The sequence below is a fragment of the Maylandia zebra genome, linkage group LG19 (assembly GCF_041146795.1).
Source record: "Maylandia zebra isolate NMK-2024a linkage group LG19, Mzebra_GT3a, whole genome shotgun sequence".
NCBI lineage: Eukaryota > Metazoa > Chordata > Actinopteri > Cichliformes > Cichlidae > Maylandia > Maylandia zebra.
In genome coordinates this window covers 20,295,657-20,318,808 of record NC_135185.1, presented here as the reverse complement: position 1 = coordinate 20,318,808, position 23,152 = coordinate 20,295,657, and the positions used below count along the sequence as shown (strand labels likewise).

Genomic DNA, 23,152 nt, shown 5'->3' with positions numbered 1-23,152 from the left:
TCCTGCTCTACCATGATAGAGCATTTATATGTGCTGTGTTTGCTTTTGTACATTATGACCTCTTTGGTCCCGTCTGTCCAAAGATCATTGTTACAGAAGTCTTTTTTCAGATGCAACTTTGGAGACTTCAGATGTTCTGCTGCTTCTTTTTAAAAAGAGAAGAGGTTTTCTCTTGACAGCCATCCTTGTTTGGTCTTTATCTAATTGTACTGTCATGAACTTTAATATTTAACATGCTACCCGAGGCCAGTAGAGTCTGAGATGTTACTCTTATTTCATTTTTTTATTTTATTTCTTTGAGCATTACATGGTCTGGCTTCAGGGTGAATTTGCTCTGAGGTCGACTCCAAGGAATGGTGGCAATTGTGTTGAATGTTTTCCACTTGTGAATAATCTTTGTTACTATAGAATGATGGACTTCAAATAACTCTTCCAGAATAACGGGCAAAAAATGTCTAAGATCACTGCTCATGTCTTTCCTCAGGGCACCGTGTTGACACAGACCTTAATGTTTCAGACATGCAAGCTGCCAAAACGTCTGCGTTTCTAGAGCGGCTAATGATCAATAATCAAGTGCATTTTATTAACAGCACCTGGCTGCTGTTTACGGTCTTAATTGCTGTGTAAGCTTTAAGGCTGTACTTAGTTTCTCCACACACTGCTTCTGCATTTTGGCTTATTTTTTGGATAAACAATGGCTGAACAATATGTCATGTTTTGTAGTTCACCTGAAGGTGTAGTTATCTAAATGTAAAACAAGGTAGATGGGGTTTCATTAGAATTTGTTTTAAAAGGTTTTTTTTTAATGTATAGGTTATCTAACAATCTTCTTTATAGCTAAGATAGTTTAAAAATAATATCAAAGTAATTAGAGCACCTTACTGTACTTGGGTGAGTAGTTCCAGGTTATGAGCTCAGTCCACTTAGATTTTCTTACTGCACAGATGACATGATGCTTTGAATATCAGTACATCTTCTAATAAACATCAGTCCACCTTCATTATTTTTCTCTGCTTGGTCTCGCAATCAAACTCGTGGTGAATGTAGATAAGGAGGGCTCTTACAGACACTGGGGACATTTATATTTTTAAGGGAAGACAAATCATGTGATAGAAATAACAAGATAATAAATGTATTATGCAGATTGTTTTCTTTTTATTGTTATTTTATTAAGCATGGGTAGGAAAATCTGGCCTTTATCTTTAGTGAATTTCAATTATATTTTTGAATAACAATGCATTAGCATGAGGCCTTTACAGACTAAACTATGAGGGTTTGCACCCATCTGTAACATGTGCCCCTCAGGTAGCATCAGAAGAAACCAAATAAGCTAAAAAAAAAAAAAAAAAAAAATCAAAATTTCCTTTATCCATTTCCCCAACTCACTCATCATGAACAAAGCGTCCCTTTCCTTCCTGTATCAAACAAAAGATTCATACCAAGACTTATGAGAGATCTGCTCAAGGACAAAGTGCGAACCGGAAATATAAAAATATGCTGGAATTGTGACAGGGACTTGTTTTGTCGGTGCAGAGGAAGAACGCTCATGAACATTTAGGGACAGATTTATTTTTCCTTGCTGAGTTGTAGGGGAAAAAATAGCAAGAACTGAATCTGCATTCAGCGATGGCTGCACCTCAGCCCCTGTAAAGACGTAAGATATAACTGTTTATAGTGTTAATGAACCGCAGGCTCTGCTTTGATCAGTATCACACCAACTGCTCTTAATTGATCTAATCTATTTGGACAGCTCTAGACAGGAAAAAGGTTAAGTGGGAGTGAAAAACAGACACACATATGCACACTTTTGTCAGCAATTCTGGGTAACTATTACAGCTTGTGTGCATGTGTTGAAAGGCTGTGATTCATGTAAAACAAAAGGAGATCTCACTCTTGTGTAAAAAAGAAAAAGTGAAGCGAATCCAGCTTAACTGCAAGCTTGGCAGTGAGTCAGAAACAGTGAAACAAACAGAATTTTTTGGAGGCTTGATCAAGACCTCAGTCTGAAAATATTGTCACTGCGTGTAAATCTAAGACAGATGGCTGGTATGATGGGAAAGTGAGCTATATGAACTGTGGTTTTAACAAGGAAATTACAGAAACACCTTGACTGGAGAACAAAGATAGACGCCACACTTGATTTAGACCGGCATGACATCACTGTTTGCATATTTATTTCCACATCTTCACATGAATCACGCGCAAACTCAAACCCACACTGATGTCAGCTCAACGACTCGTGGCTGAATCATGACTGCGTGCGTGTAGTTTGAAACTGGCAGCAGCTCTGATATGAAGACTACACAAACCCACACACATCTTTACATACTGGGACAAAAGCATTGAGCTTGTAGGCAATTATTTCAGTACAGCCAGTGCTACATTAATATTTGTTTCCATCCAGAGTCCCTCCAGAGTAGACCCACGTTAGGCAGGTCTGCCCTCATGAAGAAAATTAACAACATCTGGACGTGGAAATTTCCACCCATTTGACCAAATGGGGGCTTTAAGAAGGTAAAGGGTGAAAAATGAGTGTATGCGTGGGAAAACACCCAGCGCGCGTATGAAGAAGCACAAAGGTCCAGTCACCTCTGGGTTCCCCAATGCAAATGCGCTCAGACAGAAGTGAAACTGTGTTTCGTATGGAAAATGACCTCATGTTTAACAAACAAGAGTCAGAAGGTGGCAGTCACATATATGCACATACACTTCTTTCTAAAGGTGTCACATGTTTGGGCCAAAGTATTACCACAAGTTCACACGGTCACTGAGACACAGTAAAATTCATGTATTCACACCAACACATACACTTGGCACAGAGCTTGATTAGTTCTCACTGACCAGAACGTAAAAAAAAGAAAGAAAAAAAGATCAGTTTCACAGACACTAACTGAAAACAACTTTACACTGCAAAATGATAACAGTCTGTTAGCTTCGTCTTCCAGCCTGAAACCAAGAAATGTTACACACAGAACAGACTTTACATCTACCATCATCATGTTCACACAGCATGAATAATACATGGATAAAGCTCAAGTCTAAAATGATTGTGGCACTATATTACGCTTTTAAAAAATAAGCAACTTCAACAACTTCACATTATAATCCCTAAGGGATTAATTAAACTGGAACATGATATAATCACTGTGTATATTCCTAAAGTCAAAGCTGAAATACTCTGGGTTGATGCCATGTTCCCAACCTGCCGTCTCTACTGGCCCACATCCTGATGGCCTGACGAAGACTCCTGGACATCTCCTTCATTGATGCTACAGGTTGCACTGGGTTGTAAAGGCGGGGAGGCTGCTGTTGCTGCACCATTGCTTATTGAAGATGTTGTATTGAATGTTAGTACCTGGGTAGAAGCAGGAGAAGCATCAGACATCCTGGCCGTCCTGCCGGGTGCTTGGAGCTGATCCGTTTGGTTTGGTGTAGAGACACAATCAATCGCTCGAACAGTTGTTGACTGGCTGTAGATTGGTGCATGGTTGCTGGGTGTTTGTCTGGTGGTGGAGATGATGATGTTGTTATTGTTGTTATTTGTCTGGTGAGTCAGAAGTGCACTGAAAGATGAATCTGCTGTGGTTTTCACAGTTTGGGGTGGTGAGTTTAAAGTCCACGAGTCCTGGTCGAAATCTGGAAGCTGGTGGACAAGCACAGGTAACGGAGTGACGTGATTTGCACTGATGGGTTCATTCGCCTCGTGGTTGCTTGTTGATGGCTGACCAACGGGATTACTAATTGCAGACTGCCAGTTATTGGAACAGAAGACAGCTGAAATGCTGCAGAGAAATAAAACCATAAATATAATCCACTCATGTTCAAATCATAAAGTATTCTTTGTAGTCCTGGTTTCTTTAGAAGACCAAATGTCCTGAATATTTTCTACTTTGTACTGAAGTTATATAATCTGCTCGTTAAAACTTCTAATTTATTCAGTTTCAATTAAAAGAAAAACGATACAAAAATATAATGGATTTGACCCAAATCTCACTACAAACTGTATTTTTTTAAAGAAATTTTGCAAATAACCTGTTTTATTCACACTGTAGTTATAAAATAACTGTTAAACACCAAAACTGAAAATACATGTTTTCTTAGACAGCCATGATTTGGAGATTCATTGTGCTGTATGAAAAATTACAAACCTAAACAGCTCAAGGTATAAATATAATAAAAACAGAAATTTAATCTCACACCAGAAGGCTCATCCAATCTTTTTTCTAGGAAACACTGCAAAAATGAAATCTTGAAACCTTTTATGCAACCTTTCTGCTTTCCTTCACTGGCTTCTAGTGAAATAAATAACATACAGAGCCCTACGTGGCCAGGCTCCTGTATATACAGCTCAGCTACCAAGAGCTTATAACCTTAGTTGGCCTCTCTAATCATCTTATCAATGTATCTTAACTGCTCCTTGCTCTTATTTTAAATCCAGAGGGGACCACACTTCTGATGTTGGAGAGCCTAAATTTTGGAACAGTCTTCCTCGCCCTGTCAGGTCAGGCAAAAGAGTCATTTGTTTTAAAAAACTGCTTTTTCTTAAGCTTTCTCCCATTATTTTTGGCCAGTTGGGCATAAGACTGTATGCCTGACTGTGTGTCTGTATGCTGAAACATGTACATGTATGGTTTAATTCGAACTGTGAAGTACTTTGGAACTGTGTGTTAAAAAGCGCTATACAAATGAAGCTATTCTTCTTCCTCTTCTGAAGATGGAAATGAGACTACACAGACCTGGCCAGCTGTTTTTGCAGCTCCTGAGCATGTTGGTTGCATTGAGCATAGTAGCTAGCCTGAGCATCCACAAAGTCAGTGAGGCTCCGCATATGGTTGGTCTGTAGAGGTAGATAGCAGGAAAACATATCCAACAAGGTAAAGAGCCACAAGCATTAAATATAAAAAGCAACAGTTCCTTTAAGAAACAGATAGTAAAAAAAAACAAACACAAATTTGAACTCGTTAAGTGTACGTACATGTGTGTTGCTGAGTCCTTCCACAACAGCTCTTGTGAGTTCTGACTGTCGATTGTAAAGACTCTGACAAATCCTCAGCTCCATCTCTGCCTACACATACAAACCCACACACACACACACACACACACACACACACACACACACACACACACACACACACACACACACACACACACACACACACACACACAAACACACACACACACATCTGTATGGTTTTTCTCTTATTTTTCTAAAAATGGCTGCCGAAATAATACAACATTTAAAATGAGCTCAAGTCTAAACAAACAGAAAACTACAGAAAGGAAATATTGTCTGTGCTAACAGCAGCTCCATATTCATATCAATTACTGCTGAGAGCCTCACTGATATACTGTATGAAGACCATTTCAGATCCTGTGTTCTTTAAACTGATAAGGAACTCACCTGTGAGATTTCCTGAGCCCAGATCTGTTTGCATGAAAGAGACATAAGAAGACCAATGCCTTATTTGAAGATTGAACAACAATTTCATCTGCGTCTGTTAATATGCACGTTCCTACACAGAACTGCTGACCTTTAGCCATTTAACACGCAGGAAGCTGAACATGTAGGAGACATGAGACAAGTAGTCATCTTCCAGTGGGTTGGCATTTAGGTTCTGACAAAAAGACAGACGATACAAGAACTGTAATGTCAAATATCAACATGTTTAGCTTTTAGTCAGAGTATGACTAACTGAAAAGTATGTAATAATGTAAAGGTGTAACTCACTCTGGCCTCTTGCTCAGCCTCGTGGGCTTTTCTCAGCCTGGCCTTAGTGATATCCAAGTCCAAACGTTTATTCACCAACATCTTGCGTTCATTCTAGGAACAAGCGATCTTGTTTACTTTACAAATAACCTATAAACTAAATATTATTTTGGGTGACAGCGTAAAATAACCTAATCACTGCTGTGATAATCACAATAAAGGTGCGAGTTTGTGTGCATGTGATACAGAGGCATGTGTTTACCTGTATGGCTTTGTATTCCCCCTCAGTGAAACTCCGCAGGGGAGTGAGAAAGTGAACGTTAGTGCTTTGGACAAACTTCCTCTCTGCCTCGCTGAGCTGCTTCTGAGCCTCTCCACACCTTATCAATCCAGTACCTGAGCAGAGAAACATAAAAATACAACACAGTGACAACTTTTCAATATATACTCATAACACAAAAAAGACAAGAATAAGCAAAGAAATGAACATGTGAAAATAGTTGAGATCCTTCTCGCAGATCAATAAAATGCACGTACTCATTAGCCACTTTATTAGGTATTCCTGCTCAACTGCTTGGTAACCAACCCTGTATTGGCAAACTGCATGTACCTAATAAAATGGCTGGTGAGTGTGTACTCACCATAAGGTGTGTTTGATCCAATCTCCAGCCCGGCCTGAGTCATCTGATCTCCCAGTAACTCAACGGCACGAGGCCGGGGTGGGACGCTCCACTCCAGATGCTGATACAGCCGGTCCTCTAACCGCACTCCTGTGTATCAGAGGTCAAAGGTCACATCAAAATTCAGTGGCTACATTTTCTATACACCATGTGACAATTTTTATCATGTACATTTGTTAAAGGATGCACCTGTGACAATACAATTAATAAAAATGGTAATAAACAATACACACACAACACCTCTCAAAACATAGTTCATCCCTGTGATTTAAACTGTAATGCATTGGTTTCATAGTTTCTTCCACAAGGAGAAGGTCCTAAAATATTGTTTCATATAATAAATATCATTGTAAAAATGATTTTACAAGAAGACTATAAACCCTTGGAAGATAAATTCAGCGAGACATGACCTGAAAATGTATCCTGGATGCATCTGGCAGCTGAATGTACCTTTTATTTGATAGATTGCAGACCACATCCACTCATAACTCCATTAGAAAACGTAATTGGATTCAAACAGGCTAAAGAATAAGCATCTCTATTCATCCGAACAGGCCAATTGCTACCAAAGTAAACAAGAGACATCAAGGAAGATGTATGCATGTACTGTGGGAGGACAAAGAGAGCTGAAACGATTGGTCCCAGAGGTAAAGACTCTCAGCTAACTCAGGACCACAACAGTAAGTTGATGGGATTTGATGACTCTGCTTTTATCTGTATGTTGGCAGCTGGAAATTGCTTGATATCATCCCAGATGCATTTTCTTCATAAATATTTACAGGTCATCTAAATATTTCTCATCTTCATTGTAAATGTCTTTAAAAATACTCCATAGAATACCTTCCTCGGAAGAGGGAAACCATCTCCATTACTCTTAATGAGATGATGTTTTATGATGCTCAGATCTTTTTTCTCACCTTTTATATATTTGGATACAGTGAACAGGTTAGAGTTCAGGATCATAAAAACAGGGCTAATTGTGGCAAAAACAGGACCAACTGTTAGTGAAGTGGGTATGTATACATCTGTAACTGCTCAATGAATCAGGGCAGCTTCATTAAATCAATTCATGTTCTCCTACCGAGGCTTGGCTGCAGTAAAGCCTCAGTCTGGGAGATTATCTGGTCCGTCCACGTCTTGGTGGCGTCCGCCCGTGATAAAAGCTCCTCCAGTCCGGGATCCAACTCAGTCCTCTCGGCCTGTCCTAGACTCTCTCCAGTGTACTGGAGCGAATTTCAGGGTAACATTGATTAACAAACTGCTTAACTGCGCACTTTTCTTTTAGTAAGGGCAGTCGCTGATTTGGGGTTGAGATTAAAGCCCAGGAAAAACACATAATAGTTTCCTTTATTATTATTATTATTATTATTATTATTATTATTATTATTACCTGAACAGCGCGGTTGATGAACTGACCAGCATCCACGGCCAACCGAGTCAAATCCATGACAGCGTCCCCAAGGTCGCGTCGTCTCCGGCGGACCAACTGACAATCAGCGGCCAAGCAGGACCGGGGTAACCACGCTATGAAAAGACAGCTAACCAACAACAAGAGGAAGACCTCGCCATAGCCTCCCGGCTAACCGCCCCACTTTCTGCTGGCAAGATTACGGTCCGTTAACACCGAGCAGCCGAGCCCAAGAGGACAAAGCAAGTGCGTATGTTGACCGTTTAGCCTCCTCCGCATCCTGAGCGCGTCTTCTGTCGAGTTGGATGTCTTTAACATGTGTTTCAGAACCGTGGAAAATAACAGCATCGCATCGGCTATCCAAAACGGTCGGCTTTGACAACAGCAACAGATTCACAGTGATATTAAATATTAGCTAGCGTTTTTGATTTTTTTTTTCAAAGCTTCACTACAACGATAAAACGGATTATTTTGAATACCGACAGGTTTAAATAATATTAAGCTTTTACATAAATTAAACTGGACATTTATAGGTGTCGAAAATTCAGTAAAATTATTATATTAAAAAAAAGAAAAGATTTACCTGATAAGAGAGCGCCTTTATCCACACTTCCGGTTCAGATCATTCAAAATAAAAGCATATTCCTATGTATGTATCTTGCTTTCCCACTATAAATATGTAAATACATAAATACAACCAAGCTCATCCTGATCTATCCCAAAGCCAGCTGAAACAACAGCCAAGCATTAACAAAAAGAAGAAAAGTAATAATTACAAATACAGTGATTTTCTGACTGCCTGAACTCATTACTAGATAAGAAAAATATTGCTAACTGAAAAGGAAACTACTGCTATACTCACGCCTTCACCCAGCCTTTTAAGCAGACATTTCTTACTGGCGATTTCTTTTTATGTAAAAAGTTGAACCAGTTGGCTGTAATCAGGAGTGAAGAAGCAGCGGGAGACGGGATTAAAACAATCAGCTGACAAGCCTGTCTAGCTCTGTGAGTCTAAGGAGGGTTAAGAGATTAGAAGATACACACTACGGCACGTTTACCAACTAAATGGCTTTATTACAAGGGAATGTACAACAGTGCTGCGTTTTTCAATGTTTTTCTAGATAACTCAAATTCAAGAAACATGCCCACTTTTTTATTAACAATCTCTCCTGTCTCATTGGCACAGTGTGAGGTGTTAGTACTGCCATCGGCCCTCTCAGTCTGGACCACCAGCGCCCTTCTTTGAAGCATTTATGTACAGGCCAGGCTAATAAAAGCTCCTTTTCCCCATTCTTCTCTAGATGTGTTTCTCAAAGCTTTTTGAGCCCTAAGCTTATTTATTTTGGTCTGGCTGACCTCCATGTGATGTGTGCTTCAGGTGGAGTACCGTTGCCATACTGCTCGCTGGGCTCGCCGTTTTTTTTCACTCTGTAACCAGAGACTGCAGCAGTTGGTGCCGCGCCTCTTTGCCATAGTTGCTGAATAGCAAAGGAAGCAGCTGGTAGATGCAGCTCAGAGGTAAGGTAACAGACGATAATCACAAGCATCAGATAGCAGGATCACATCAAAATTCACATAATTTACATCCTTGTTTCCCCAAAAAACTGCAAATAAAAACAGAAGGTGATGATTTCGAAAGTATTTACAAAAAACTACATTTCAGAAAAGTCCAGTGAGGGACAACAAAAATTGGAAAAGTTGTTTAATGCTCAAAAGCATTAAATAAATACATCTGATGGAACATCACAACACAAATAAGATTTAGTAGCATGATGAAAGATGAGCATCTCAAAAAGTCCCAGTGTTTAATGTTGTTTAAATGCAGATTTAAGTGATTTGCAGTCTTGCTTTTAGTTTTACTTAATACAGCTTTCATAGAAACAGGGTTGCACATTATCAAACGATACTTAGCACTTACTGTACATGTCTGCAATATTTATAGATCACATTTCCATGATGATCCCTTATTTGTCCGGCCAGAGAATGGCCTCAGCAACCGCATCCGTGGACTTTTTGAAAATGCCATGGCAACAGAAACCGGGGCTCTTTGCTCTTTACTTTGGAGGATGTACACCTTCTAGTTGAGACCGGTCATACAAACTCACGTTGATGCTGTTTTCTGCTCTGGAGCACTAAACCTGTTAGGAAGAAAGTAGAGACCTGATCTTGCTTAAATAAGAAAAAGAAATGATGCCTCTGAAAGCGTCAGTATCATTAAAAAAGAAGGAGAATATTAATATGTGCATTTCAGGAATAACGACTGAATTGTCCGCAGTTTACAAATATTGAACATGGAGACAGAAGTGTAGAACAGCTTCTGTGGCTGTGGATACACAAATATCACAGTGATTACATTGTATATGTAAAGTGTGTAAGTTTGAATTTGTAGGTGTCTGAAGGAAAAGTGGATAAAGCCACAGTAATCTTCTACAAGGCCTTACAGAATATCCCCTGGTCCCCTGGTGAGGCACACACATACTGTGAAAGTGATATTTCCCAAAACTCAATTTATAGTTATAGTCCCTGCAGACTCATTAGGTGCGGTTATACGAGAGAAACTGAGCTAATTAATAACGAACAACAGCTCGTTTTACCAACCAACTGACTTTATACAGGGGTGCTCAGATTTGTAAAAAAGAGGAAATGGCTTTGAAACCTTAACATTAGTGTTTTGAGGACTATGATTTTACTTTTAAGAAAACAGAAGTGGTCATGTTACATATACCAGTAACCGTTAAGGGTGCAACCATTGAATGTGTATATGTATAAATCTCAACAGTGTTAGAGAGGATCCCTAGTGAGTAGCACTTGGCGACTGTTGAGAGGAAGAAACCTGTGAAAGGACTAAGCTTAGGGACGGACAACTGAGAGAGGTGAAGAGAAAACAGGAGCATAACAAGAATCAGTAGCTGATAGCCACTCCTCCTTATCTTTTTTTTGGTTACAATTCAGTAAAAAGATAACCTGTATATAAAAGATGAACAGACTATAGATGAGACAGGGTTTAAACTTTTACTGAAACGCACTTCTTTGATGGTACATTAGAACAAATAATCACACAGTAGGCGACACTATTTGTTAGATGATTTCATTAAATGTCTCCCTTGAAAAATAGGTTTTTAATCTCATTGGAATCTTCCTGGTTAAATAAAAGAAATAAAAAATAAAGATGGTGCCACTTGATCAATATCCTGCCTTGCTCAGCACATATTTACCAAATTGACCAATTACACTTATCACCCTGCTGTAGTTACCGCTTCTGCAAACTAAATCAGTATGTATGTATACTGGTACATACAATTCAGCTGTTTCCCGATCAGCTGAGGGGTTTGTAGACCTGTTGACAGAGAAAGAAGTGAGTGTGCGACTGCCTTTAGAAGAACTGGACATACTGCTAGAAGACTGAGCACACACCATCTTAAATCAAGTGTGTGTGTGTGTTCGTATTGGCAAACTTGATGGAAAGAAAAGGACAAGCACAAAGGCATACTCGACAAACTCAACACATGTACAGCTGCGGTACTGAACTGCTGCAGTAATTTGAGCAAAGGACTGCATTTTGTTTGGTTTTCTGTATACAGTGACAAAAATGTTTTAATTTCCACAGCAAACCACTAAAGCTGTGTTTTATTACTTGATGTTGTCAATAAATACAAATAAAGATTGATTTATGTGACATTACTTTTCTTATAGATAAAATTGGCAGTGGTTATTCTGGAAGTTGTTACAGTCCTAACTTATTAAGAAAAACTGTGGAAGTGATGAAGGAAAAAGCTGCCACTCAGCATATTGCCACGTTACAAAAATGTGAAATTTGTGTCACCTCTTAAAGAATTTTTAACATAGTTTTTTAAATATATATAATATTTAAAGTAAGGGTTATAGTCTATTGTGTTTGTTAACACAGCAAAACATCTGCTGCACTCCGGAGTAAATAAGGAAAAGACTTGCAGGATTAAAAAAAAAAAAAAAAAAAAAAAAACGACCTCTGCTGTGTTTCATACATACGGGGCCCCGCAGGGGACATGGGAGAAAAAAAAATTAAGACGGACTTTTGCGAGATCTCGCAAAACAAACTCGGGATCTCGCAAAAGTCCGTCTTAATTTTTTTTCTCCCATGTCCCCTGCGGAGCTCCGTAGTTTCAGAGTAACTCGCATACCGTATTAAGGAAAAGAAAAATTCAACAAAATCCAAAGTGCGGCTGGCTTGAGAGCTCACTGCACCATAGTTTCTCATTCTCAGAAAATGGACTTCATTGTCAGTTGCAGATTTATTTGCGCGATGATCTGCCGAGATTGCGCACCCTTTATGACGTGTCTGGAACTCGGGTGCTTTTGCGCATGCGTGAATATTCGTGCATTCGAACAAGTGCCGTCACAGAAGAAGTCTGATCTGCCTTTGATAAGAAAAAAGTATATTTCACTTCCTCTTTCCCCTAAAGCAAAAGAGGTTCACTTTAAAATCATTAATGAGGTTTATCCAACCAATGAATTCTTAAGACGGAAATTTAATTTAGATGTGAACGCCTGCACATTTTGTGAAAATGATATTGAAAGTCTGGATCACTTGTTTTTCAACTGTGAATCAGTGCACTCCTTCTGGACTGACATGTGGAGCTGGCTACAGTCCAGGAGAATTCAGTTACCACATTTGACGGTGACAGTAATAAAATTTGGAATACTTGCTGAGAATGCAGATTTTGACCTGTTGATTAGGACGATTTTGTTAATGGGAAAATTTTTTATTCACAAATGCAGATACTTTAAAGCTAAACCATGTATAAACAGATGGCTGAATGACTTTAGACTCTGGGCTAAATCGCTGAAACTTGTGAATAACAAGAAAGCCCATAAACTTGTTGTTTTATTTAAAGAGTTTAACCTATGTTAAAAAAAACAAAAAACTCCCTATTTTATAATCACGACTGCCCTTTTTTTGCACGTTAGTTTTTGCCTTTGGTTCGAATCCTTCAATGACTGTTCTTTATTTTTGTGCTAACTCTTTTAACTTTGTGCTTATTGTTGTCGTTTTTTTTTTTTTTTGTTCGTTTTGTTTGTTTTGCTATAATGCTCAACCGAGGATGTAACATAATCGGATTAATGATGGTGCCTTGTATGTTAAACTGTTGTTTGTAAATAAAGTTTAATTTAAAAAAAAAAAAAAAAAAAGTCTGATCTGCCTTTGATCCGGGACAGTCCTCAAATAGGACCCAAGCTAAGTCAAAAGGTTACAGCTTCCAGAGTTCGCCTGGCAGTTTATACACGTGAAACGTTCCCCAGTCTTTCAAATCAGAAAGTTTAGCATTTCAGGAAGATTTTAACAGAGGGAATCCCTGTGGAACAACAATGTCTCAAACACCGGATTCTAATTTTCATATTCCTCTGGTCCTATCACCAGATGAGCTGTTACTGTCACGGTCCGGGGCAGCGGCCGTGTGGAGAGTGGAAGGAGGACTCAAAACGCAGCACTTATTCAGGTGTGAGGGTGATTTATTGATAATATCAAATATAAAGTGATGGTAAAACAGAACTAAGGATGAACTAACTGGGAGAAACTACACAAAGAAATAGCAAACCTGAGCATGAAGGGAGAACAGCAGGGAGAGCACGCAGGGGATTACACCAGGTATGAACACAGACGACGCGACGAGGAGCAGAGGAAATCACACACTATAAGTACACAAAGAGACACTGGGAAATCACACACAGGTGGGGGAAACAGCTGGACCTGATTAACCTGACGAGACAGGGGAACACTAACACCAGGGACCAACAGAGGGAGCACAAACCCAGAACCCAGTATCTAAAATCCCAAAACACAAACCATCCCAAAACAGCCCATGAATAATAAAGAGAATAATAACAATAAGGGACACAAACACAAAGTCACTCAGTCATGGCCGCAGGACCATGACAGTTACCGACTATCAATAATGCCTTCAACAAGCTCTCTGACGAACAGTGGATCTTAATAGAAAATGGACTTTTGGATTCTGATGTTCAAGCAGTTTTGGCCGACATGATTTCTGAAATCATACAGATCGCCACAGCCAAAATCTTGATACTTGCGCTTCCCGCCATTCAGCGTGGTGCATCTACGGATTTAGAAAAAAATCCATTTCTTGGTGACTCCATCTCAGTCACTTTTGCTAAAGCGCTCAGCATCCCTGAGCAGTACTGTGTGAGTGTTACACAGCTGACAATGATGATTGAGAGGGAGATTTCAGATAAGGTAAAGTCGATTGCCACCGTGGTCAGGCAGAGCAATTTACCGCTAAACCCTGCTGTTTACATCAGCGGAAAAATTCCGAATATTGGAAGACTCCGTGTCATGGTTTCTCTTGCTCTCTCATGCTTGAAATTATACGCAATAAAACGGCGAAGCTCACGCATTATATCGGTAAGCGATTCAAGTCAATCTGAATCCAGCACAGACAGCAGTGAGTCCGGCATCTCACGCGAATTCGCCATCAGGGAGGTTAGTGATATTCTGACCAGATATAGTCGAGAATCATATTCTGCAGATGATGAATTATCAGATGACGACGAAGATATAGAAACTGAGTCACCTGCTAAAATAGAGCAACTTTCAGAAAAGAAAGAAAGTTCAGAAAGTGGGGAATGTGCAGAAGCTGAAAGGCAGGCACGTTTGGAACCTGATGCCACAGTAGAAAAATTTGCAGCTGACATTGTCAATATTATATTTGACAATCTCCTTTCTTCTGACACTGATTCTTCTTCCCACAGTGAGAAATGTATCTCACCCAAATCTGGATTTATGGGAGCCATAAAAAAAGTGAATTAGAGCACATGAATAAGCTCTCGTTAACTGTCTTCAGCGGGGAGAAAGTATGTAAACTCCTAGGCTGATAAATATGAAAGTCACCAGGCGTAAATCTGCAAACTGCCGCATTTGATTCCCAAAGAGCTATGAGCGGAAAAAGTGATAAGTCTTAGCATGGTGTGCCGTGTATCCTTTAAAACAAAATAAACATGGGGTCCTCGGGCTGTACAAACTACAACCCGAGGACTAAACAAGCCAAAGACCAAAGACTCCATCTCCAGATTAACCGGACATGAAAGTCTTGTTATTAAGAAAGACAAAGTAATATAGCAAAAAAACAGTAAAACTTACCAAATATGCATTTGCAGAGCGCTGTATCTTTAAATGCCATTTTTTGCTTTGTCTGGTCCTTGGTTTTTTTCCCTGCCCAGTTTAGTACCGAGGCCAGCTCGTTTGTAATGGCATAAGCCATTACACGGCGGACTCGCACCTCCAGTGTGGTCCTTCCAATCAAGGCAAAGCATCTCACCTATAGACACATTTTAAGAGATGGAATTAGCATGTCTCATGTCTTAAATGTGTATGCAAGAGCTTGTGTGTTTAATCAACAAGCCGTTGTTATGTATTTAAATCACATCTGACAGCTATTACACTTTATAGTTACAAAGTGTACATAACCTTTATATACTTACCATTGCCTTATTTGCCTCTTGTGATTGAAGAGCTGGCTCTGCATTGTTTAGCTCCTCAATGTTGTGCAAGGGCAAATCCAGAGGCAGTATCCCAGCATCTACCGATTCATTGCAGCCGGTATTGCGGATGGCTCTGACCTCCTCACGGAGTTCGTTAACAGCTCTCGTCAGGTCTGACAGAAAAAGATAATTTTTTTTAAGTATTTAAGAATACAGACAACTTGTCAAAAGTTTCCTTGTGTCACACACAGATATGTACAAAGACACTAGACAGTATTTTATTACCTGGTATTTTCACTCGAGGGGCCCGGGGAAACCATTTTTTTGTGGGCTGCTCATCCTCTGAGTCACTATATGTGTACAGGGGATTTGGTCTAAAGAAAAAAAGTTGAAAACGGTCATAAGTAATTACAAATGTGCTTTTGGAATATTTTTTCCTAAAGTTACAGTTTGATTTATAACAACACACACAGGAAACGGAGATGTGCAAGAAGGTACAGTATACAAGGGATTTTTGAAGTGCACAAGTGTACACGGCTTTGCATTTATAAAAAGTTTACAAGCTTCCACTTTTTGGACTATATTATGTGGTGATATTGCAGTATGCAAGCACCACAGATATGTACAAAAGACAAGATCATAAATTCTTAGCAATCAAAGATATGTTTGTGAAATAAAAAAAGTTTTACTTGTGCTTTCTTTTATGACTGGTCTGAGTTTCAGCTTCGGACTGAAGGTCAGACGTATCACAGTGTTCACTTAGATATTTCTGAAGACTGCGTTCTGCTTCGTGAAATGTGTCTGGAAGTACAAACACAATGTATGGCCAGACATAAATTAGGACACGAAAAACTTGTTATTGTTACATTTATACAACACCAATCCAGATGATACCCACCATGGCTTATTAGAAGTCGGACTGGTGCATAGGTGAGCCATGTTGCACCAGGATGAACTCTCCTCTTTACTGCATCGTGGATCCTGAATGTGTCTCATGGAGGATATGGAGGCCATGACAATTTCTCCCCATTTATCCTTGATCTAGGGACTATTTCTGTACCACCAGTGCTAAACTGCACAATGCACCAGTCTTTCATTTTTATCTTTTTTTTAATTTGGAGTCCTTTTTTGCCCTGGCTAGGATAAACAGGAAACAGATAATTACAATATATTTCATAGTCACTACAAAACTTGATCTATTGATTGAACTAAATAATAAATAATAGCTTAAAATGTATATAGGCAACAATTACAAGCAAACCCGTATATGTAAGCATTCAAACACTGAAGATAATAACATTAACAGTATTTTGTCTAAGTCTGCCATTGTAGGAATTCATGGCACCGAGACAAAAACTTGGCGCACAGTGTGGCGTCAAAATAGGCGCACACCTTTGACGCTGCGTTTTCTCCGTCTTCCTCGTCCACACGTAAATGCTAAACGCAGTTTACGTGTGGACAAAGGGTGCAAACGCAAGTTAGGTGAGCGTGCAGCGTAAAGTTTGAATTGAGTGCGAATCGAAGCGGGTGCTCTCCAATCATTAAAAGTAACAAAGTCATTGAACACATTTATACAGTTACCTTTACGTTTATCAATCATATATCACAGATTTACAATTTTTTGTAGTACTATGCTAAAAAGCAACCACAGAGCGAAAGTCTGGGTCAAGCGCCGAGGCGACGGCAAGAACAAAGGAACCCTCGAAGCGTTAAAGCTAGCTTTGTAAGGGAATATAACAGAAAAGTATGAAACGAAAATGTTTTCTTTGTTGATAGACTTTGTTTGCAGTGCAATTTATTTGTTGCCGGATTGTAAGAAGAAAGTAGACACAATTTCGGGCTCCCACATTTTATCCGAAACTTTACATTAACAAGTTTTTTTTTTTTTTTTTTTTACTGTTATTCAAATGCAACCGTGGAAATAACGAATAGAACAAAAGTCATTCATTCTTACCTTATACTAATCGTGGTGCAGGCCAGTGCAGTGCATGAACTGATGCCTTCTCCGGTCAATTCCGCTGAGAGTAAATCTAATGTCCCACTCTACTGTACAAGACAATGGTTACCTGGAGGGATGTACCAATGTGATAGGGGTGCTGCGGAATAGTCCAAGCAGCTTTAATTTCCCGCTCAACCATAAATCGATGGTTTTTCAACGTGATTGTTGTCACCTTGTCAACTATAAATAGATCAACAATCAACGATGACAGAACAACAGTGAATCGATGTTATTTCAATGTCAGTGTAAGGTTTCATCAGTATTTCAATGTTGTTTCAACATTGGTTTTGTGTTGACATTTCAATCCTGACGATTCTGATGGTTCAGATGGAAAATCAACATCTGTTCAATGTCTCCTTGCTATCTGGGATCTTCGATAAAGTGAGAGAGTTTTTCAACTCACGTGCTCCTTGCGCACCAGAAAAATCCCGCAAACACCATTTTTTGAAGTTCGCACAAAAACATTATGAAAAGATGAAAGAGGGGCTGAAAAACACAGTGGAGGAGAGCAAAAGACATTTGATTAGTCTGTTAAACCTAAGCCACTCCCCTGAAACTGAGGGAATGGGTTCCCCTTCAAGAAGCTCATTTACTCTGGAAACCATGGTAAAATGTTCTACTCCAGCTAACTTTAATGTCATCAGATCTGAAATTATTGACATATACAAGTTCACAAAAGAGGAAGAACATTATATTATCCAAAAAACCTTTGAGAACATTAGAATAAGCGAGGACATCAAAAATTTCTCAAGGGAATTAACAGAGAAAATGTACGACCATTTAATGACAAGTCGTATATACCAAATTCCCAATACTTTTATGGGTAGAAGTCTATCAGACTCTGTTATCTCCAGTACACCACTGACAGCAGCTGAATCAAGAGTTTCCTTTTCTCCCGAAGTCCTCTATGTAATCATAGAAGACGCAGTTGCAAAGTTTTTGCAAAAGATTCTGCTCTTGGTTGATGATGAAGCAATTGATGTAATTATTCAGAGCGAAAAAGTGTCCGATGCTATTAAAGATATCCAAAACTTCCTTGCAACAGCACAGACACGGGCAAAAGATACAGAGTCAGACTCTTCTCAAAAAAGTGGCAGAGAATCTAGAACACCCTGTCATTCTAGACCAGCATCTCCAGAAAGACACACTCAAAAAAATGAATGAGGTGGATTGTTCAGTGTATATTAATTATTTATTTTCATTTTACTTAAAATATATGTTTTTGTTAAGTTAACATATGTTTTTCTAATCAAGTCTACGTAATTGTGTCTATTATTCAACGTACATAATACTAATGTGTTACTTGATCGCATAACATTTAAGTTAAGTCAATGAGGATCGATATACCTTGTATATCCACAAGGTGGCAGTAATGCAAAAACAGTTGTAATGAAACCGCGCAGAACAAGAAGGTTTCACGGCTTGTGCCTGCTCATGCGCAAGACTTCAAATTTAACTGAAAAAGGCTGTTTTGGCGCCAAGCTGCTGTTTCTTTGAGAGGTAAGACCACTTTTTTCTTTGACTATGTTGTGTAGTATCTATATGTCCAGCATGGTTATATTTTGCGTTTGTCTTACAAGACATGTTATATCGTTTGCGTGTGCTTGTTTTACATTAGTTTTACTGGGTCCTGGACATGCTTATTTTGTGGACTGTGTAAGAAACATTTTTATTGTTTTTTGTTTTATTAAGGGATTAGCTACAGGGGTTCATGGGGTTATTCTTTCAAGGGGTTATTTTTCCATTTGCTTTCTTGGGATTCCTTTTCTGTAATCCGAGAGTCGGAAATATCGAATAGGATAGCAAGGATAGCATAAAGTGACATTTAAAATCCAAAAAGTCAAGGGCGAAAGCCACTGTGACACCATTGTTCTGCTCTATCAGTAATCTGTATTATGTAAAAATGGTCTGTAAATACAGCATGTTTCCTAGCGGAGTTATACATATCAATGTAGTTATAAATTACAGTTTGTGAAAGTACACACTTAATTTTTTTAATAAAATTATTCAAGACATATGAGTGGACAGACAATGGAGGACGACAGACCTGGTGATAATTGCTTCTATAGAAAGTTAGCACATGGCAGTGTCAATCTCTTGCTTTTCTTCTGAGTAGTATTTTATTTAGTTGTAATTCAAACAATTTGCTTCTTGAAATTAAGTAATGAATTTCTTGTTTTACTTTATAAATCTCAGATCCTGCCTTTACCTGCTCCCTCCTATACTGATGTGGTGTATGTGGTACTGCTGAGCTTGTATGTGGTATGTGAACTGTTATACTTTTAAAAACAAAACTGTTTTATAAGTTAAGTTTTCTTTTGTGACCCATCCTATGCCCCTGTTATTTCGTCTCCACATCTGAACCATGGTAAAGGTTGCAGTTCAAGGGCCTGAGGCATGAAATTCTTTTCAGATCAGCTGTGATCAATATTTTTTGGAACTTGATAAATAACAATAAAAGCTGTAATGGCTCCATTAGCATTTTGTGTAAATGTTTGTGTTAAAATTATAGCTTTAATGAGGTCTTTCTACATTAGTTTTAGTTTGTATATGTGTACATATAGTATGTATATTTACAGTACAGTATGTTGTGTTTGTTGACATATTTTCAGGTGGAAGCAGAATATGTGAGGATTACTACTGCTGCACATGTTCCAAGGCTTTTTACACAACTTGACCAATACACTGACCAGCTCATAAAAGTCTTCAAGAAAAAAGGAGGCGTTGCAGGGAAGAAAATTAGACAAACTTTGGCCCCAGCCACACAGGTGCGTTATTCTGTTGGTAGCAAAATATTATGGCTAATAAGATCATTTTCAAATTTAAACAGCTAGTGTATGGTAGCTGCACAGTGCACTTACATTTATATTAAGCAAGACAAAGTTTGGTACTCAAAACGTTGGAAAATTTAAATTACCTAAACATATGTAAAATCTGATCCCTTGATTTAGGTTAAACCAGAAGTGAATGTTTTTATGTTATGTTTTGAATGCAAAAAAGATGATGTATTAGTTTGTCTTTACCTCCATTATGGACATATATAATGTGGTGGAAACCCTTCCCAACAGGTTAACTATTCATGTCCATGTGATGATTAGTTGGTCTTGTGTACATGTCTATCTGTGCAGTGGCTATGTCATTCATTTTGCGTATAATGTGAGTTTCTGTCATCCTAAAGTATTTCTGTTTTCTCTTCCTGTATCTCTGCCACTCTCTACAGAAGGAAACCATTGAAAAGGGGAGGGAGTGTGTCCTCAGGGCACTACCTTTTTACCTGAATGAAGACCCAAGCATCCTCTTCAAAGAATAATTGGTTGGTAATTTTAGTTTTGGTTTAATACAGATAAAAAACTAATTTTGAATAACTAATGTTGTTGCATGTTGTAATGTTGTTGTTGTTGTAATTTGCATGGAACCTGTTTAAATGTTTTGGGAAATCTTCTTGTATACCCAAACTATTTATATTTATCGTTGAATCTGTAGTCTGAAATAGTGGCGCACTGGGGTGCATGTTCCTAATATTGTGTTTACGTCATTAAAGGGTAGCTTTGGCCCTTTTTCTTTCTTTTTTTTAAAACTGGATGCCATTTTTCTATGTTTTTGTGTCTAAGCTACAGCTGTTCAGAGGGAGCTGGAACAAATTACCCTTGCTATCTTTACCATCGAAAGAGCTGATGCCAGCACTCCTCCAGCCGATGTGGGTATAACCATCTAGTGTGTCCTGCATGACCTGGAAGACCTGGCCTCTGCATGTGCACTCTTAATGGGTGGGATATATGCACTGAATCTCAGTTAACCTCAAGACTGAAAGCTAAGAGACAATCAAAAGTATTGAGATTTAAAGGATTTAATTGAGAGATGATACTGCACCAGAAATGTTGAAGGGTGGTGTGTATATTAGCGTTCAAGGCATATTGTTATGAGGTGGAAATATGTTCATATTCAGTTTGTGTTACATTGTGTGCATTGTAAAGGTAATTGCAATACATACTAAAAATAAGGGTAAGTTAGGAGGTTGATCTGATATCCCCGTGTTGGTGTTGTTCACAGATCATCATACTAAATGTTGTTCCAGGATCAACATTGCAAGTGACCAATCAGAATGTTGTGACGTCATACTTTTGCGACTTCGGGAAAAACCGGCGTAAAACAAAAAACTGTACTTAAGCTGCGTGAAACCGCCTCTGTCCGCCGATCAACTGACCCTAACCCTAACCCTTTAATAAACAGTAAGCAGAATTGATATTGTCCTTGCAACATTGGAATTTCATAAATGCACAAATGGCTTGGAATAGAATAACGTCACAACAATGTGATTGGTCACTTGCAATGTTGAACCTGGAACAACATTTTCATGATGGTCTGGGAACAACACCAACACGAGGATATCAGATCATCCAAGTTGGGAATGCAGGATGAATGTATATTTTGTGGACTTTTAAAGACGAACAATTGTTTCCATGTTAAAATGTTTACATCTGAAGTTTTTTGCCCAAACACTGGTAAAATAAATGTTGACAGTGGCAAGTGTTAAATGGTTACTGCTGTGCTGTTGCAAAAAAACTGAACGCTGACAAGCTGTTTTATTGTTAGACCATAATCTTGGCATGTTTTGTTAAAGTTTTATTTGGGATGGTGATGTAATTTTCTTTGATTGCTAATATCAGTGGACTATTTATTATTATTATTATTATTGTTGTTGTTGTTGTTACATAATTTTTTTTTTTTTTTAAATTGTGGCTGTTGAGGTGGACACTTCACTTTGCATTGTTAAAGGAAAGCACTTCATTGGCATTGTGTTACTGGACTGACCCTAAGCAATCATTGCAAATAGCAACTTTGCTATCCATTTTAGACACTAAAAGAAAAAAAACACTCACAGACCTTACTAGCATCACATGTGCCTAACTCAAGTGTCATCTTATCAATGTGTTATGTAATCTTCAATGTGTTTTTTTTTTTTTTTCTTCTATTTCTGGTAGATACAGACATTTAATTTAAAGTCTTGATGTTGCATCTGTCTACATACTGTTAATTACTAACCCTAATGAGCTGTTGTGTTTTATTTTGGACTGGATTTACACAAATGCTCACTGAATGTGTTGGCAATAAAATAAATTTTAAAAAATAAGTTGGATGTACTTAATTCATTTGTGTGAAACCTGTTGACAAAATAGATTTATGTAAAACTAATTAATAAAGCACAAGGTGGCTGAAAATATAATATTTGAATTAATCTAACTTAAATTTAACATTTCACTGCCACAAATAAGAAATGTGTTGAAGTAACTAATCTAAACTATCTAACCTGAAAATATATCATCTATGTTCATACAACATAACTTGATTTAGTTAGTCTTAAATATGTCTTGTTAATCTTAAGTAGTTTTTTTTAAATTAGATGAACTAAAGATTTTTGCTTTAAACTAACATAATTCAATTTCGTGGAACCTGTTGACAAAATAATTTTAATTAAAGTCAACGTTTCATTTTTTTGAGTGTACCTACTTCTTTGTTCATTGTAAACAATTGTACTTTCTGTAAAGTGGTTTGAATTAAAGAGAAAAGAAAAGTATGTTTTGTTTTGTTTTTTTTCTTCAAGATCTGTTCACATGTACTTAGCAAGAGTGAGTACACAGCGTTAAAAAATGGTACTTAGTGTAGTGAGGAAGGCGAAAAGCAAAGAGAGCATATGAAGGTAATATTGAAGTAGGCGCAGTTTTGAAGTGGTGAAAGGCAAAGGCATGAGTGCAAGCCTAATAAAAGGTAATAGGAGAGATGTGGAGCAGGCGGAGGACTTGGCTGGAGCAGGAAAAGGCAAAATGGGAAACGCGAATGCGCATCCCCGCCCCCCAAGCTAGGGCCGTGGCAGCGAGATCGTG

At 38.4% G+C, this 23,152-nt stretch overlaps 1 protein-coding gene and 2 long non-coding RNA genes across 8 annotated transcripts; 1 reads left to right on the top strand and 2 right to left on the bottom strand.

Moving 5' to 3' along the window:
- Positions 1-2,140: 2,140 nt before the first annotated feature.
- On the bottom strand, positions 2,141-8,552 carry LOC101475988 (endophilin-B1). 3 transcript variants are annotated; one of them, XM_004540151.4, is made up of 11 exons: positions 8,379-8,552; positions 7,778-8,168; positions 7,469-7,610; positions 6,349-6,477; positions 5,970-6,103; positions 5,729-5,821; positions 5,532-5,615; positions 5,402-5,425; positions 4,976-5,065; positions 4,737-4,837; positions 2,141-3,782 (listed from the first exon to the last, which is right to left on the bottom strand). In XM_004540151.4, the coding sequence occupies exons 2-11, from the start codon at positions 7,832-7,834 to the stop codon at positions 3,212-3,214; spliced, it is 1,425 nt and encodes a 474-aa protein (XP_004540208.3). In that variant the 5' UTR covers positions 7,835-8,168; positions 8,379-8,552; the 3' UTR covers positions 2,141-3,211. The 3 variants fall into 3 exon arrangements, with proteins under 3 accessions (XP_004540208.3, XP_076733468.1, XP_004540210.3); XM_076877353.1 differs by having other exon boundaries at positions 7,778-8,088; XM_004540153.5 differs by lacking the exon at positions 8,379-8,552 and having other exon boundaries at positions 3,291-3,503; positions 3,593-3,782; positions 7,778-8,360.
- Positions 8,553-15,209: 6,657 nt separating this feature from the next.
- On the bottom strand, positions 15,210-16,385 carry LOC143413919 (uncharacterized). Of its 2 annotated transcripts, XR_013094482.1 has the most exons (4): positions 16,170-16,385; positions 15,961-16,072; positions 15,557-15,645; positions 15,210-15,444 (listed from the first exon to the last, which is right to left on the bottom strand). It is a non-coding gene; the product is annotated as an uncharacterized LOC143413919 (long non-coding RNA). The 2 variants fall into 2 exon arrangements; XR_013094481.1 differs by having other exon boundaries at positions 15,961-16,385.
- A 2,042-nt stretch (positions 16,386-18,427) lies between these two features.
- On the top strand, positions 18,428-22,364 carry LOC106675395 (uncharacterized). Of its 3 annotated transcripts, none has more exons than XR_013094602.1 (5): positions 18,428-18,926; positions 19,467-19,532; positions 19,883-20,038; positions 20,491-20,583; positions 20,882-22,364. It is a non-coding gene; the product is annotated as an uncharacterized LOC106675395 (long non-coding RNA). The 3 variants fall into 3 exon arrangements; XR_003022620.2 differs by having other exon boundaries at positions 18,429-18,770; XR_003022621.2 differs by lacking the exon at positions 19,467-19,532 and having other exon boundaries at positions 18,430-18,770.
- The last annotated feature ends 788 nt before the right edge of the window (positions 22,365-23,152 follow it).